We start from the raw sequence: 18,737 nt of genomic DNA, 5'->3' as shown, positions 1-18,737 counted from the left end.
TGTACTAAAGTATTAAATGTATGTATCTGCAGCAGAATGGCCCCCTGTCATATTATTAAATACGTGCATCATTATATTGTAGCAGTGGAGCTTTAACTACTTCATATTTTTCTGGGTTTTTAAACATATAAAAATACATATTATTTTAATATGTTTTTATATGTAGAATTGTATTCTGAAAAACAACTCCAGCTGTGAGACAATATTATTGTAGTGCAGTAAAAAAGGAGAATATGTATCGCTAAAATGTAATGGAAAGGATAAAGTAGCATAAATAAATAATAATAATTAATAAATAATAATATATATAATAATAATGATTAATAATTAATAGTAATAGTTAATACATTATTATTATAAAATGATTTTACTCAAGCAAAGGACAAATGCCGTCTTGATGGTTTCCAGGAGTATTTTGTATAGTGAGCTGTATATTATAACTGGTCCAACAGTGGAGTGTGAGTTTGGATCTGTGAAGCAGAATTCACACAGCCAACAACCGACTGATGTTCAGGTGCAGTTTTTACATTTACTTTGACATCTTTGTGCCGAGGGAACCATTGTCTCATGATCAGCTCTCAAGTAACAGAACTTATCTCGACACTGTGATCCCCGTACACTCAAACACTCACGGTGTTTGTTCTTCAGATCCTATTTATCTGTACTCACTGTATATTAGGCTGCTGTGCTGAGCCACGGCCCACTGACTCCCACTAAATGCTGCTGTAATGAACTCTAAATGTAACTTGAATTGATTGTTTCCTAAATCCTGGTCCCTCCACTGGCCGGCTAATGTGAAATGAATAAGATTATTGCTGCCCCCACCCTGTGACCTCTCGGTCACACATGGTCATGGAGCACCCAGCTAATCTGGCTGAACAGACCAGCTAATCTGTGACATGGGTGCATCACTATAATATAAAGGAACAAAGTGCATCAGAAATATGTTTAGATAATATATAATATTCAGTTATATGTTTTTAAACTGAACACATCTGTATTTTAAAATGATGATTGGTTGATAAACATGTAGCCTACATGTAAACCTAATATGTTGGTGACATTTCCATTTAATCACAGTGATGGGACTGTTAAAATCAAATAAGTTATTTATTATTTATTAACACTCGAGAAAACCTCTGATAATCTGTCTTTAACAAACTGATATTCATGTGTGTGCCCTCCTGCAGTTCGTCTCTCCGACAGATAGATGTCCTCCCTGACAGGACATCACGGCCAGCCCTGGTGCCTCAGTGTATTGTGGGAAATCTGGGATCAGGTAAACTCCTCAAATGCGTCAAGCTCCGTTAACATAACTGGAAAAATACAGGAAGTTGAGCCTGTGTCTTCAGAATAAAAGCAGTGTGTTGCGTGAGTCAAACCTAACTAACTTTGTCTGCCTATTTTAGTATTGATTCATTTTGGAGTTGTGCTGATGTCTTGTTGTTTTAGGATAAACTGGCCATCAACACAAAGTTGAACCTGAACTATTGAAGCTTGAAAAAATATATATCTGATCCATACATTTGTAGAACAGTGAGTGAAACTATAGTTGAAATAGTTATGGTTGATTTATCCTGGTTGACCTTGGTGCATCCCATTCATATCTTTGAACACTGAAAGGGTGCAGGAAAGGGCAGTGGTTGAAGAAGTATTCAGATACCTCACTGTAAAAATGCCCCACTGCAAGTGGAGGTCACGCAAACAGGGTTCAAATATAAGAAGGCCTAAATATCAGCAAATGCACTTTAATATGAAGAAGAATCAATATGAAAAGCTTTTTTGGGCATTATGCATTGTGCAGCTGACTTCCTGCTGTAGATGTTTATGTTGTTTTTTCTACAGGTATGCATCATATTCTACAAGATCATTCTTTTGTTATGCACTGTGCTGGGAGAACACCATATTTACAAAAGTAAGCTTTTCATGAGTTTTCAGAAAAACAGCTTTTTTCATCTGATCCAATATATTCGTTAAATAGTATATTTGGCTTAATAGATAAGAACAGTTTCTCAAAGGACCATTTCACAATCTTTCAGTGTCAGAAACATGGTTTCATTGGACAACAAGTCAATAATAACTAAAGCTGTCGGACAAAACAAGTTGAATATATACCCCTGAGATATAGGAGAGTGGAATGATTGATTGATTAATAAAAACTGAAATAATCAAGTAAATTACAACTTTTACTTCAATGTACTTAACTGGAGTACTCAAGTAAGTAAATGTACTTAATGTCCACAACTGAAAACAGTTTTTGACAAATGTATACCATACCATGCAGGCAAACTATTCTTTTACCTTAAACCTATTATTATGTTTACTGAATATTTCCAGGAATCAAGCACTTTTCGCTTCATATCATTTAAATGCACCTTTTGTGCCGAGGGAACCATTGTCTCATGATCAGCTCTCAAGTAACAGAACTTATCTCGACACTGTGACCCCCGTACACTCAAACACTCACGGTGTTTGTTCTTCAGATCCTATTTATCTGTACTCACTGTATATTAAGCTGCTGTGCTTGTTGACAATACTTTTATTCTGAAGGTGACGCCGGAAGTTAAATGTCTTGTTATGCTAGCTTAATGCTAATGAGTTTGTGATGACAGGAGGAGCTGAGCGCCGAGGAGCAGCAGGTGAATCATTAACAGTTCCTAGTTTATCACCGTCCCAACAGTAAATAAACTGACAGATACTGTAAGCGAAAATGATACTCTGTATACCGGTTCCTCTTTCCAAATTAAAATAATATTAACAGCTCAGAGTGGACAAAAAGACGCCACCACGCCGCCGGAGCCTGGATTTAGCAGGTAGCGTTACGCTATAAATAACTGTGGATGTGATCTGAATGAAGCCTTCATGTCTGTCTGTGTTTACATCGTGTTTCAGACCCAATAGTTATCGAGCACTGTTACAGGAGAGCTGTCCAGTATAGCCAAGGACGTTTTCACAACAAACTGGACAGAAATGGCTCTCAATGTGACGCAGTCGTCATTATATCATCGGAGAGGCTGTAGGTTCAACATGAGCGTGATAAATACATTGTTACCGACATGATGGTGCACTGACCGGAGGTCTGCTGCTCCGCCCACAGTACACACAGAATACACAGAGTAATGTGTGTTTCATATCATATCATATCATATTTGGATAAATGATGTGAAATATAATCAAGTGTTAAATCAGACTTTAGTTCCACCTGGAGTAAATTCACAAGCTACCCTGCAGTATACAAAGTCATTCAAACTAGCTGCACCTTTACCAGCTTTGAGAACACTTTAATGATCAATCATTATAATCAAAGCTGGTAAAGGTGCAGCTAGTTTTAATGGCTTCAGATAGGCCTGCTCGATTATGGCAAAAATCATAATCTCGATTATTTGGGTCAATAATTGATATCACGATTATTAAAAACGATTATCCATTTACTTTGAAAACATCCATTTATTGAAATTTTTTTTGAACAGTATGTTTTTAACAGTTGATTACCCTGAACTTTAAGTATAATTAAACTGAAAAACCAATAAAAAATGTTTTTTTAAATAAATAAATAACTAAATAAAAATAATCGTTTTATTTCGATTATGTGGTTTTCATAATCGTTGCAAGCCAAAATCGTAATTGCGATTAAAATACGATTAATTGAACAGCCCTAGCTTCAGACAATTGACACCTTCCCCATTTTTTTCTTAAATCTTCACTGTATTCGATTTGCTTTGTATCCGATGACCTAGCACTAGAGCCAGCTGAGTTAGAGCCAATGTGATACTATAATAACAGCATGCTGACTTCTAAATACTGCTTGTTAAGAATGTACTTCTAAACTAATCTTTATGTTGGAAGTTACAGACGTATACTATGACTTCATAGTGTTATTACTGTAAAGTCCCCAAAAGCTCCTATTACTAATGGCTACTCTTCTCTAGAACATCTGCTACAGTAGTACTCGTGCTGCTGCTTTCCTACTGTCATGACTATCACTACTCAACCTGGCATTACTACTGCCACTTCTACTAGTATTAATAATACTAGCCTACTATTTCTTCTCTTGCTCTAACAACTAGTACCACAATGACTGACACGCTGTTACTGCTAGTCCTTCTGCTACTATTTGCTACCTATTCTACAGGTAGTACTTATGCTTCCGCTTTGACTACTTAATCGACTACTACTTATTTTTATTGAAATGTAAAACCAACCATTGAACATGTTATGGAATTAAATGTGTAAATCCTTAATACCAGACTCTCTGACTACAACAAACAAACTATACAAGAATTAAAATAATTCCAAAATATCCTTTTTTTAAATAACATTTTCCCAAGTAATCACAAGTGTCATCATGATAACTACTTAATAATATATACAATCTTATATCCACTGTTGACCAAAATGTATCCAATGTATTTTAAAAGACTACTTTTGCTATCCCTTAACTTCCACTATTACAACTGCTATTACAACTGTTATTACTACTGCCACTATTACAATTGTATTACTCCTATTATTTCTACTGCTAATCTTTAATATTCTACTACTACTTTTAATACCACAAGCCCTGCTTTTACGGTATTTCCCTCTCTCTTTTACTACCATAACTATGAGTACCACTAAAATGACTTTCCATTGTTTGACCCCCTTTGTGCTGCTCCCAGGTCAGTTGCTGTGAGAGAGGGAACCTCAGAGTGGCAGCCATGTTTTCGGCGGAGGAGATTCTGTGCAACACGCAGCAGGTGATCGCCGGGCTGGAGGCGCTGAGAGGAGAGAACCGCAGTCTGTTGGACAACCTGCAGGAGGCGCTGGAGAGCCGGGCGGCGCCTGAGAGCGGCAGCGTGGAGCAGGAGAAGAGCGGCATCATCCGCCAATCACTGGAGAGGATCGAGCTGGGGCTCAGCGAGGCACAGGTAGGGACATCTATAGGGACGTAGTCTTTGTGGTACTTTAAGGTGCTATTAGCTCTTCGTAGCATTTTTGCGTCTTTTACTGTAGCTATTATTTTATTTTTGTTATGGGCCAAAACAAGTTTTTGAACAGTAGCTGTTAATAATGGTGCCACTTCTGATTTGAAACTAATGGGCCAACATTTAAAAGGGGTGTCTCTCACTGACAAACACAAATAAATCCCTTTGAAATGTGTAGCTTTATGGAGTCATTTAGCCTGTTTTAGCTCCTAGATTAGATTTGACTGAACATTGACTTCATGCTTCAGTCGCAATACTCTTATCAAGCCCATTCCAGCAAAGGTATGCATCTCTTTTCATCAAATAAGCTCTGATTAACCACCGCATTGGGAAGAATAAAGGCGGACACAGTAAAGATATAAAATCTTTGTCCCAAGGAATGCTCAGTTCAAAGAAGAATTCAATTGATTATCAAATGAAGTTAGGGTTTTAGATTGAACTCTGAGGAGTTTCCCTCTGCACCCTCCAGGTGATGATGGCGCTGTCGGCTCATCTGGGCTCTCTGGAGGCGGAGAAACAGAAGCTGCGTGCTCAGGTACGTTTCTGCAGGACATTACATTAAAAAAAAGAACAACTGAAGAGGAAAATAACAGATGGCTGACTTTGGTAAATCCTTCATTTTGTTTTCTGACCCTAAAGAAAAGTATACTCTCTCAAATCCTCCTCCTTCATGCTTTTCTCCTCAAAACCCAAACATCCTTCTCCCTCCTTTTTTCTTCCTCCTTGTTCCAACCCCCTTTCACTAATTGATCCTCTGTTACACTTATTCCTTCATCTCCAACCAATCATTCTCCTCCTCTTCCCTCTTTCTCTCTGTCCACATGTATTCTCTTCCTTACATTCCTTTCCCTTTTCACCCTCTTGGGCCATTATCTTTTGTCTGCATGTTCCTTTCTTTTCCCTTTCTCTCCCCTACATCCTTTCTACTTCCCCTTTCTCATTCCTTCCCTGCCTCTACCCTGTGTCCTCTCTCTATGTCTCTGTGCCCCCCAGGTGCGGCGCTTCTGTCAGGAGAACCAGTGGCTGAGGGACGAGCTGGCAGGAGCCCAGCAGCGCCTGCAGGACAGTGAGCAGGAGGTGGTGACCCTGGAGGAGCAGAACAGACACCTGCAGTTCATGTCCTCCATACGCAAGTACGACCTGGACGAGCCGCAGCTGGTGAGCAGACAGCAAACACCACGCAAACACTAATATGTGTGTGTGTACTCAGGAAGACTTTACTATTACTACATGTAGTTCTTTAAATAACAAATCATTCTACAAACCTGCCAGACCTGTCAGCTCGTTCTGGAAGGTAGCCTTAGGTATATGCTATTATCTGGATGTTTTTGTGTGTATATATTCTGTCCTGTAAGTCTTTAATGACTTATTGTATGGAAGGCCATTTTTGGTTGAAAAAATAAGACACAGTTGACAAACACATAGCTGAAATTATTTGCTGAAATGGGCTTGATAAGAGCACCGAGACTGAGCCATGTTATCAATGTGCCTTATATTCAAATCTAGGAGCTCTAAACAACTCCTACAATTAATTTGTTTGTTAGCGTGGTCCATTAGTTTAAAATCTAAATTGACACCACTACTGTTGTGTAGTGTACTCACTGAGCAAATATATATATATATATATATATATATGATGTTGTAATTGGTCAGCAGTTGCATTGTTTGCTGAATGTGTCTTCCTCACCTCAGGATGACAAAGACGCGTCTTCAACCAAAGAGTCCCTGGATGACCTCTTTCCTACTGAGGATGAGGAGCAGTCACAGAGTAAGACTCTAGTCTTTAGATCTGTTACTCATTCACAACATAAATGTACATTTCCATTCATCCAGATTGTCAGGTCGGCAAAAGAACACTTAAAAGCCCAGAAAATAGAACTAAAACGGCTCGAAAATATTTTTGGGAACTAATCCTTTTAATGTTATAATTAGCTATACATCACACATGTTGTTTATGTGCGTGAGTGAATTACAAATCCTCTGTTTTCATAGAGGTGTGTAGCAGATGAACATGTTTTCATTGGCCACAGATACACTGAAGAGTGTAACTGTGTTGCTGTGGGTATATTTAGCGTAACAACTTTTCACACACAGTAAAGACATCTCGAGGTCTGGTGTCACATTTTTGTCTTGCGTAATAATGCACGATGGCATCTCTTCAGAGAAATGCATGATGTCAGCCAGTGAAAATAATCTAAAAGCGATTTCCTCATCCAGCTAAATGTTTTCTTTTTAAAAGCAAGTTGGGAATGTATTTATTGTCTGTATGGATGTATAGTATAACAGCACCTTGGAGTCTTTATATTTTATTTAATGCTCCAATATAGTCACATTCTGTCAAAAACACTTTGAAAAGAAGTGTTAAATCATTCACAACAATATCAGTTCATGAATCAAATGTATACGTTTACTTCAGAATCAGAAGTTTATTGCCAGGTACGTTCACACATACAAGGAATCTGCTTTGGTGTCTGGTGGTGCCAACATAAACAATCTAACAAGATAGCTTGTAATGATAGGTAATCATGTAATATGTAATCATGTAATACAAATAAGTATGTTTAAGAAACCATTTAGCATTAAAAAAGTGTCAATACAACATTTAAATGTAAATATACAACACAAAATAACTAAACATTTGATATTTGAAAGTGGAGGGCTATGTAGACATGTGTGCAGAATGTGCTAAATGTATTCAGAGAGCTGAGTGTGAACATGGCTTTATACAAAATAAAGAACAACATGTTCATTCATGTAATGCAGTGATTCTCAAACTTTTTTCAATAATGTAAAAAAGTCAGCCAAGTACCCCCTGATCAGCGCAACAACTATTTGTTAGGGGGAAAAAGCCTATATAAAGAGGTACAGTACAGCGCTGCACCATCAGTGTCTGATTTATTAAAACAACATTGTAACTGAGAAACACTTAAATGCTACATTTCAAATGTTTACAATCCATCACTAAATTCATGGCAAACCAATTTTAACATCATGCAATAACACAAAGACGACATTAGTTGCATTGAACTGATCTTTTTAATAAGTTGTACTTACAATGTAGTGAGAAACATGGGCTTGTGCTTCACTGAGGATCTTTGTCATTCTGACAGGGAGGCAAACTGCAGTTATTACACTTCGCGTTTTGAAATATGTGTAACTCTGTTAATAGAAAACCCACACTGCTCAAACTTCCTTACTTTTCCTAAAATTGGTATATTTATCTATTTTTACATTAACATAAAATAAATCTCACGTACCCCCTGCAGTACTCCAACGTACCCCTAGGGGTCCGTGTACCCCCCTTTGAGAACCACTGATGTAATGCATGATGTTTGTGGGGTGGATAAAAAGTTGTTAATGAAATGTAATTGAAATATCATGATGCTAGTATTAAATAGTGCATGTATCTGAGCTGAGCGTCTCTGCCCTCTGCTCAGTGTCCCAGCCTCACCACAGCAGTGCAGCGGCGGCAGCGCAGCAGGGGGGGTACGAGATCCCCGCCCGGCTGCGCACCCTGCACAACCTGGTCATCCAGTACGCCTCCCAGGGCCGCTACGAGGTCGCTGTGCCGCTCTGCAAACAGGTGGGAGGAGCCTCACCTTTAAACTGCACTAGCTCTGGCTCCTTGAGTCCCTGGATCCACAGCCTGCATCTCTTCTGGAAACTCACTGCAACCTCACCCTCTGTCCTGCATTAGTTCAGCCCAAAGTAATCGCTCCCAGGTGCACTGCAGGGCTGAGAACAATCCTCCTAGGGGGGATCAAGACAGAGAGTTCTGAAATGATTATGGAAATGCAGTCTTTCCAAGATATAAAACACTACGTACGGATAGAGATGGGAAATGACACTGAAGCTTTAATACAATGTGTTCATAGCTTGTGTCAAATGAGGAATACACAAAGTTGCAAACCTCCCTGGTGCTTAAGACAGCGCTTTATTCCATTTTTAAAAGTTTTACAGCTGAACTTTGTTATCAGCACATCAGTAGAAAAGAGGAGAATAATTGAGAAATATCAGGATGTCCATTAGAAACACTAAATCAACATAAGAACATATCCTCCTTATATAGTCATAATGTTCCAATATGAATATGCTAACTTAATGAAGGTCCCATCGGATGACAGTGTCACAAACATTACATAAATATCACCCATGAGCCTACAGTGAGCAGTGAGCCTAAACAACACCAACTTAAAGAGCTGCTCACGGGTTGAAACTAATCTTTATCTGCTCAAATGATAAAAAAGCCAGGAGTTTGAAAATGTTAATCTGGTCATCTCTATGTACTGATCCAATGCTTATGTATGTGTCAACAGGCTCTGGAAGACCTAGAGAAGTCCTCAGGTCACACACACCCAGACGTAGCCACCATGCTGAATATACTGGCGCTGGTGTACAGGTGAGGTCACCAACAGAACACTTTTATAAAGATTATACACCACAATTAGATAAGGTCACTGGTATTGATGACATTATCTAGCAAATTCATTTTAATTGCATTGTTAACTGACAAATGTCTCCAATCTGTTAACGTTGCTGGATAGAATATTGTATAACATTGATCTGCTGTGTATTTATGTATCAACCTTTGTCATCAATACTATATAATACTATTCTAACTACAAACTAATTGTTTTTACCCTTTTTATAATATTAAAGGTCTTACTATAATAAAAAAAGAAGGAATGAAAAATCTAATTCAGCATTACAATGTTCCCCCACACCTCTATTCGCCAAAACGATGTGATCATATATAAAAAGTAGAATCTGAGGTGACAATAAGTGCAATGTGTGTTTCTCTACAGAGATCAGAACAAATACAAAGAAGCAGCCAACCTGCTGAACGATGCGCTGGCCATCAGAGAGAAAACTCTGGGGATGGACCATCCCGCTGTAAGTTTCTTCTTTTTTAATTCATTCAATAAATCTGCTGTAGCCCACTGACACACTTTAATTACCGCTCACATACTGAATAACCTGGAACAAATGCTGCTTCTTTTGTATTTATTTCACTTGCTTTTCACTTATTATTGTGTTTGTTTGTAAAGGTCCCATGTCATGGCCATTTCTACTGATCATAATTCCATTGTTGAGGTCTACTAGAATAGATTTACATTGTTCAATGTTCCAAACTCACATTGGTTTCTCATACAGCATCTCTGTATAGTATGTGTATTCACTCTCTGTCCTACACGGCTTGTTGGAGCTCCTGCCCCCCCCCCTCCCTGTGAGCCCAGTGGCCGTCTGCGAGACAGCGAGACACAGCGGAACCCAGCCTGAAACACACACACACCCGCAGCCTGGCTGGGAGTTTGTGTGTGTGCCCAGGCTGAGTTCCGCGCTGTCTCACCGACCCCACACCAGTGAGCCAGCTCACAGTGTCCCGCTCCTCGCAGCAGCGAGCCTCGCAACGTCCCGCCGAGTGTGTGTGTGTGAGGAAGTCCGCGGATTGGTCCAAACGTAACGGCGCCGCGGACGTAACGTACATTACGTTACGTCACTATACCCGAAATACGTCACTATACCCAAGAAGTAAACAATGGAAAAAGAGAAATGTCCAACGAGGTGTTCTGGGGCAGCAGAGACAGGTCTTTTCTGTGTTAGAGTTTTACTCGCTACAGGGTGTACTTTGAGGGTTAGTGACTCTGCAGACCGGTTACATGCAGAAGCTACATAACACACAAGGGGACGGGTAATAACCAGAAAAGCATGACATGGGACCTTTAAACACGTCTTGTGTGCACTAGTATTAGTAGAAACATATATTTAAGTCTTGTTTTGTCGCTGTGGGTGAGCAGTCTATATAACCCAAACATGTTTCTCAGTAGTTCAGGTCAGACTCACTGAGTTGCTGTGTATGAACATTGTGTGTTTTTGTTTGTCTGTGCAGGTGGCAGCAACGCTCAACAACCTGGCAGTGCTTTATGGGAAAAGAGGAAAATACAAAGAAGCAGAGCCGCTGTGTAAAAGAGCTCTGGAGATCAGAGAGAAAGTGAGCGGACACACTCTTGTTTTACTCTTCTTATGAAAACCTTCAGCGTTTGGAAGATTCCTAACAAATAGTCCTTTTCCCTTTTTAAATGAGTAAAATGATTCAAATGTTTGCTCTTCAGAGATGTATGCTCCATAAACCTTTATATCTCCTACAAATCTTTGATGTATAGGCATTTATTCTAACCAAGGGTTTTCACTACAAGTACAATAGATAGTGAAAGTGGAACTCTTTCTTGTAAGAGAGCATTTTCACAGTGAGTTATGCTATCTTTACTTGAAGAAATAAGTTTGAAGACTTTCATCTGACTACTACATGTCTGTTAAGGCACGGTCTTTGGCTGAATGAGGCAACACTATGGCCCCTTGCATTTGCACTATTACAAACTGGGTCATTCCCAAGTAATCCTCAAGATTCTAGCTCTGCGTAAATTATCTTAATACATCTTCAATGAAGTATGAGACACTGTGATGGCTTTGGAAAGAATAATGTATGTTTTGTGCTCAGTGTATCTTGTGTCTGACCCCCCCCCCCCCCAGGTGTTGGGCACTGATCACCCCGATGTGGCCAAGCAGCTGAACAACCTGGCCCTGCTGTGTCAGAACCAGGGGAAGTACCAGGAGGTGGAGCAGTACTACGAGCGCGCTCTGCACATCTACCAGAGCAAGCTGGGCCCAGACGACGCCAACGTGGCCAAGACCAAGAACAACCTGGTGAGAGGGCCCTTCAGGAGGAGCCATTTTAGATTGTTCTGTTGCTCCTCTGAGTTTCCCTGGTTCCTCAACGAGTTCATTACTGTGAAGAAACTGATCTCTCATCTCTTGTCCTGTTTCTGTGTTCCCTCTCAGGCATCGTGCTATCTGAAGCAGGGGAAATACAGACAAGCTGAGTCTCTGTACAAAGAGATCCTGACCCGAGCACATGAGAAGGAGTTTGGATCTGTGGAAGGTACATATTGCTGGGGGTTTTTCATTTTGTTTAAGCACAAGTTTTATTTTACAGTGAGACTTTTGGAAAGTAATTACAACTCTTAATGTTTTACTTTGATTAGGTGTTTCAGTTAAAGCCAAATAAAAGTATTGGTTATGATTATATCTGGATTTGAGTGCTTAATAAGAAGAGTTCTGTTTTCCCATATTATCCTAAACTAATACTTTGGTAGTGAAAACACAGGCACAGTCACTTTTAGTTACAGTTCATGTTAAAGTCTTTGAGTTGGCAAATTGAATGACATGTAAATACACATTATTATATAGTGCAGACATTGGCTCAAATGAGTCCCAGTTAATTGATATTAATATCAGACCAAATAAGGCTTTAAAAGGAAAGCCACCAAGTGTAGAAAGTGAGCAAAGCGGGTTTGAATTGCTCATACATTTGACTTTTAATTTAGAAGAGAAACGTTCTCTCAAAAGTTACACAGCCTCATTTAATGGGCAGAATAAGTAGGATTGTCCTAAGTCCCATGGATGGACTCGTACTCTTATTGATCACTCACCTACTAGAAGTGTGTGTATCTGCAGAGAAATATAGAAAGGTTTAACACAAGTAGACAAAGCAAATCAAATCTGAGTGAAACTGAGGTCACCTTTCCGTAACTGCTGTTAAAGGGAATGCACTTCTGTTGTCAAGTGCCTTTAAAAGACAAACATATAATACAAAGTAAACACCTAAATGTTCATCAGTGACCACGAGAAAGTTAGCTTATAGTACAAAAAAATACTTGGAAATACTGGAAACAAATCCAAGAAGGATTCCCAACCGGAGTGGATCCTGTCTGACCAGGTCTGCTGTAGATCCTGTCTGACCAGGTCTGCTGTAGATCCTGTCTGACCAGGTCTGCTATAGATCCTGTCTGACCCGGTCTGCTGTAGATCCTGTCTGACCAGGTCTGCTATAGATCCTGTCTGACCCGGTCTGCTGTAGATCCTGTCTGACCAGGTCTGCTGTAGATCCTGTCTGACCAGGTCTGCTATAGATCCTGTCTGACCAGGTCTGCTGTAGATCCTGTCTGACCCGGTCTGCTGTAGATCCTGTCTGACCAGGTCTGCTGTAGATCCTGTCTGACCAGGTCTGCTGTAGATCCTGTCTGACCAGGTCTGCTATAGATCCTGTCTGACCAGGTCTGCTGTAGATCCTGTCTGACCCGGTCTGCTGTAGATCCTGTCTGACCAGGTCTACTGTAGATCCTGTCTGACCAGGTCTGCTGTAGATCCTGTCTGACCAGGTCTGCTGTAGACTGCTCATGTGTTCCTGCCGGTATTAGCATTCTTATTGTTCATTCTTATTGTTCATACTGGTTTGTTGCTGTCTGTCCTCCAGGGGACGGTCGTCCCAGCTGGTCCGGGGCAGAGGACGGTGGGGCGGGACAGGACGGGCTCAGTAACCTGAGGCGCAGCGGATCCTTCACCAAACTCAGAGAGTCGATACGGAGGAGCAGCGAGAAGCTGGTCCGCAAGCTGAGAGGAGTCGGAATAGAGGACAATATTCAGAGCAACGCTGGGTAATGTTCTGTTGACAAGATGTTGACCTCTCACCTTAAGTCTAACTGTAGCTGAAACCCGTACACATCTCATAGATCGTCCAGAGACACAGATGCAGACCCTGATTTATGTCAAATAAATCCTGTTTAATAATTTTACAAACAAACAATGTGAATAATAAGATAACATATAAAGTGATTTCGTTTTTAAATGGTGGATACCTCATTTTTGAAAGAAAGGTTTCCTATTTAATAAATATACAAGAACTCATTCTGAAAGTCTGTATATACGAATATTGTTTTTCAGGCCTGTTGTTAAACCAGGGTTGGCGACATCAACTTTTTTCCAAAATCAGTTAAACCCAGCTTGTAGAAGTTTGTGTGTGTTTAGTGATATTATATCCCTTTTATAAAGATTAAGAGTTCATTATTATTGTCTCTCTGTTTCAGGATGAAGAGAGCGAACTCTCTGAATGTGCTGAATGATCGGGACCGAGAGAGTCAGGACGGGGCCCAGGTGAGAACACTGTGGATGTTTCCTTCGGTTTAAAGGCCCGGACACACCAAGCCGATTTTGGCCGTCGATGGGCGTCAGGCCGACGATGAGCGTCGACACGCCCTACTCAGATTGGTGTGTCCCGCACCGTCATGTCTTTTCAGCCGTGCCAACACCTTTTCGGCCCGGGCAGTCGGCCAAAGGCAGTCGGCAAAAGAAATCACTCTGATTGGCTGTTCAGCTAGCGAATCAGTGCATGAGAAGCGAAACGGAAGTGAGGGACCCAAACAAACTATTAAGAAGGCAAATCTGAGATTTCCTTTAACTCCAGCTCTCGACACAGGTTCGGGAAAGCCCCATGAGCTTCTCGCTGTAGAGTGAACATGGAACGCACACGCTATTTGTTGTTTGTTTATATCACGCAGTCTGTTCTTCTTCTCTCGGTTATCACGCTGTCTGTCTTCCGGTTGTTGCCTCTTTTGAATGACGAATACACACTACCGCCGCCTGCTGGTAAGGAGAGTTATTCCCACTCACGCATGCACAGTTCGTACGTGCTACTTGGCCGTCGGCTGAAGTCTTTGCGGTGTGTTCCAGTGCGACCGTTGGCCAAGACGCAGAGACGCGAGGCGACACAACAGTCGGGGTCCGTCTGTAGAGGCTTCTCAATACTCTAATTTCCCCTCCTCGACTCCTATCCTCGAGACTTAGTCCCGCCCACAGGAGATGCGAGCGGAGGAGCCGAGGAGGGGAACCGAGGAGAGAGGAGGGGAAGCAGCAGGCGGTTAGAGAAATGAGAACTCCTCTCCTCTGAGCGGTTTAAAGAGACGTCCGTTAATGATGACAGGAGGCACAGCAGCACTCTGTCTGATGGACAGATGTGTTCATGACCACTTATATATTTACTTTTAATTCATTGACAATAACAGGCTACAGATGCGGACATATACACACACATATATTTATATAAATATATACAATTTAAAGTATGAGAGCACTCTCATAATAACGTAACACAATCAGAGACTGGATATATCCCCCCCCTCTCTCTGGTCGCTGAAATGGGGAATTGAAATTACGGGCCAAAAGTTGTATTTACAAGTATTAAAAGTAAGCATAGGACACCAAACCAACTGAGACCCGTCTGTCCGCCGCATCTACGCACTGTACAACACACACACCGACACACTGTACAACACACACCTACGCACTGTACAACACACACACCGACACACTGTACAACACACACCTACGCACTGTACAACACACACACCGACACACTGTACAACACACACCTACACACTGTACCACACACACCTACACACTGTACCACACACACCTACACACTGTACCACACACACACCTACACACTGTACCACACACACACCTACACACTGTACAACACACACACCTACACACTGTACCACACACACCTACACACTGTACCACACACACCTACACACTGTACCACACACACACCTACACACTGTACCACACACACACCTACACACTGTACAACACACACACCTACACACTGTACCACACACACCTACACACTGTACCACACACACCTACACACTGTACCACACACACCTACAGCTCCTAAAGCATATCATCAGGCTACAGCCGTTGTGTATTTTATTATGTGAAGCACTAAATGGTCTTAGAAAAAGATGGACTCTTTGTTTGTAGATATCTACTAAACTACAGCATACAAATACAGAGAGTAATGTAGGCCTGTTATACCGAGTGATATATATGTTACACACTGCTCTGCTTTCTGCACGGACCTCACAGCTGTTCTCACTGTAAACATCGCGTCGCGATGAAAGCAGTTACTAAAATAATATCCAGGGGATGCATGCAGAGCTGTCATTGGCTGAGATAAGTCCGGCCGTGCGTCACGCCTCCACCGTTCCCGGAAATGCATCCGTGGAGGAGCCGTGGAGGAGCCATCAGTGTATCCTCGGTTATAGCTCCTCCAGAGAGCCTCCTCGACGCTCGATGCTCGGTCCTCGATGTGCATTTAGAGAAATTAGATGTCCTTCAACATGAAATCCATTTCCGAGGAGTCGAGGAGGGGAAATTAGAGTATTGAGAAGCCTCTCGTGTCAGTTCTTTGGTGTCAGCTTGGTGTGTCCGGGCCTTAACAGCGATAACATGCATGAGTAGTAACTGCGCCAGGTTCTTATAGATTTGAAATGACTGATTTATTGAAGCTAAAGTTCTTGTTGTGATGTGTCTGCACAGCACAATGTTCTTCCATGTTCATTTTGTGGATTATCAAACACACTTACAAAATATGACGAGTTGAGGAAGAACTATTCATATAGTATGCCATTAGAATATGTCCTTAAACTTAAGGGTACATTATGTCATAACAAATTACAAGTCATAGTATGCCATAAAGAATGTTATGAAAAAGTAAGTATATATCATATCATTAAAATTAAAACTAGATTATTTCATTCAAATGTCATGAAAAGGTCATAGTATAGTATGCCATACAGAATGTAAAAGTGTATGAGTTTGAGGATGCCTTTAATTGTCATAAAGAAGTTACAGTATAGCGTATCATAAACAACTTTAATCTAGTATACCATAAAGAATGTAAGAAAAAGTCATAGTTTAATACATCATACGAAACGTAATAGTGCATCAATAAGTCATAATAGGGTCTGCCTTGTAAAAATCCTAGTCATAAAGTATAGTTTGGTATAAATGTTGAATTAAAAATGCCATAGTATACTCATAAATAATCATATGAATTCACATGAAACATGTTGTGGCTCATGAAGACACAGGGACACCTTGGGGAGTTGAGTGGGATTTACAGCCATTCCATTTTCATCCAAAAAGTCACATTGTAGTATATCATAAAGAAATTAAATGAAAAGTCATGCTATATAGACTATGTCAAAAAATGTAATAAAAATATCCTAGTAAATTAGGCCATGAAAATGAAATATTGGACACGAGGTACAGAGGCTAGCTAGCCTGTAATGCTGCTGCTCACAAACAGCTGTTATCTCACTGGTTATGCATTTGCCTAGTGAGAAAGACAAGTAGAGCAGAGGGGTTTTAACTCTGGTCTCTTTGAGAGAAGTAGATGCCTCTGACTGTCCCACGTTCACATCCTCGTGTCTCTGTTTGTTCCTCAGTCGAGCCGCTTGGCAGATGTTCGAGGACTGAGCTCCAGCACACAGAGCCTGACGAGAAGAGGCTCACTGGGTGGTACCAGTTAACACACACACACACACACACACACACACACACACACACACACACACACACACACACACACACACACACACACACACACACACACACACACACACACACACACACACACACACACACACACACACACCTATCGCTCTCATCAGGTGTTCTACACTAATATGATTCCCCACTTTTGGAGATAGTTGTCGCAACTGCAGACTTTGTCAATAATCTAACGTGCAAATGTGTACAAATATTCCTAATTTAAAGAGCTTATTATATGTAATCTAAGCTATTGAGAACATTTCACAGTTAGCACAATAATGACATGTTTGTCTCTGGTGATGACAATTGTCTCCAGAAAGCGGTTAGAACATCGTTGTGAAGAACCTCTCTTTCCTTCCTACTCACTGAAGAGGTCATATTATTATTTCTAGTTTTATTGAATTCAGTTTCCAAATTTCCTCACCAGGATTGACACTGTTAGAAAACAAAGTTTTCTATATTTCATTTCTTTATTTTAACCATGTCATTAGCAGATTAACAATATAATTTCATCTTTCATATTAGTAACATTTCTATTATCAACAATGTAAAACAACGTTCCGTTATTTATGTTTAAATGCTCTGGAGACAAACACTCATATCGACATTAAGATTGATAATGTTTATACATTTTTATAAATTCACAGGAATGTAAAGTTGTTTGCACGATAATCAAAACTATGATGCGTTGTCAAAATATAAAATATTGTTGCATTTGGTTTACAAGGGAGAAGTGAAGCTATCACGTTGGAACTGTTTGAGTTCTTTAAATGTATGTTGCCTTTATAATGTGCAGGTCCTTCTAATCATATGACTGAAACATCACAGATCAGCTGTTTTGCTACCCAGTCCAGTTTTGACATTCCACACTACGAGAATAAGGACCAACTTTTTTTAAACTTGAATAAAAACAAACCAGCTGCACAAAATGAACACATATAAGATTTTTTAAATTGTACTATTGAATATGGATATTTTTGCACATTGTCAGTCATATATTTTTGATCAATCGAACTCTTAAGCTGTGGTAAATCAATCAATACTTGAATATTAAAGTACTAAAGTGCACACTTCCATATCCAGCAATTATGTGTCAGTGTTCGAACACTATTCAGAAAACTGTATAACAAAAGTACTGCTCTGTGCCTGAGTCGGTGTTTAACTCAAATCTGAGACCAGCTCAAAGGCAGGAGAAGGATTGAAGCTAACACTGACTGAGCACCACCTTTGACTGAGAGCCACTCTGTGCAGGATTGGAACATTTCGGACTCTGAGCCTGACTCTGACGCTGTAAAGTCAAAGAAAGTGGAAACCATGACATACAGCAGATGTTAGAGCAAGACCGTATAGAAAAGGCTCTATGCTGTACAAAGTCAGCAATTATCCTTGTGTGTAAGTTCAGAAATGTCTCAGACAAGCTTTGACAATCCAACATGACAATATGTGTCCAGAGCCAAAAGCAGGCAGATACAGGTCTCAGCCTGTGAAGACATACTTCTAGCAGCTAAAGGGCAACCCAGAGACACAAGGGGCTAC

The 18,737-nt window shown here is 40.5% G+C and overlaps 1 protein-coding gene across 2 annotated transcripts; it reads left to right on the top strand.

Moving 5' to 3' along the window:
• The first annotated feature begins 2,602 nt into the window (after positions 1-2,602).
• Positions 2,603-17,242, top strand: klc3 (kinesin light chain 3). Of its 2 annotated transcripts, none has more exons than XM_034115886.1 (14): positions 2,603-2,639; positions 4,659-4,907; positions 5,434-5,499; positions 5,958-6,122; positions 6,657-6,732; positions 8,402-8,547; positions 9,281-9,363; positions 9,770-9,857; positions 10,855-10,956; positions 11,496-11,669; positions 11,805-11,904; positions 13,279-13,459; positions 13,889-13,955; positions 17,096-17,179. In XM_034115886.1, the coding sequence occupies exons 2-14, from the start codon at positions 4,698-4,700 to the stop codon at positions 17,177-17,179; spliced, it is 1,542 nt and encodes a 513-aa protein (XP_033971777.1). In that variant the 5' UTR covers positions 2,603-2,639; positions 4,659-4,697. The 2 variants fall into 2 exon arrangements, with proteins under 2 accessions (XP_033971777.1, XP_033971776.1); XM_034115885.1 differs by having other exon boundaries at positions 2,616-2,813; positions 17,096-17,242.
• Positions 17,243-18,737: the final 1,495 nt, after the last annotated feature.

This window comes from Trematomus bernacchii, unplaced genomic scaffold (assembly GCF_902827165.1).
Source record: "Trematomus bernacchii unplaced genomic scaffold, fTreBer1.1, whole genome shotgun sequence".
In the NCBI taxonomy this organism is placed as follows: Eukaryota; Metazoa; Chordata; class Actinopteri; order Perciformes; family Nototheniidae; genus Trematomus; species Trematomus bernacchii.
Note: the sequence above shows the minus strand (reverse complement) of the source record. Positions and strands in the feature narration are given on the sequence as shown.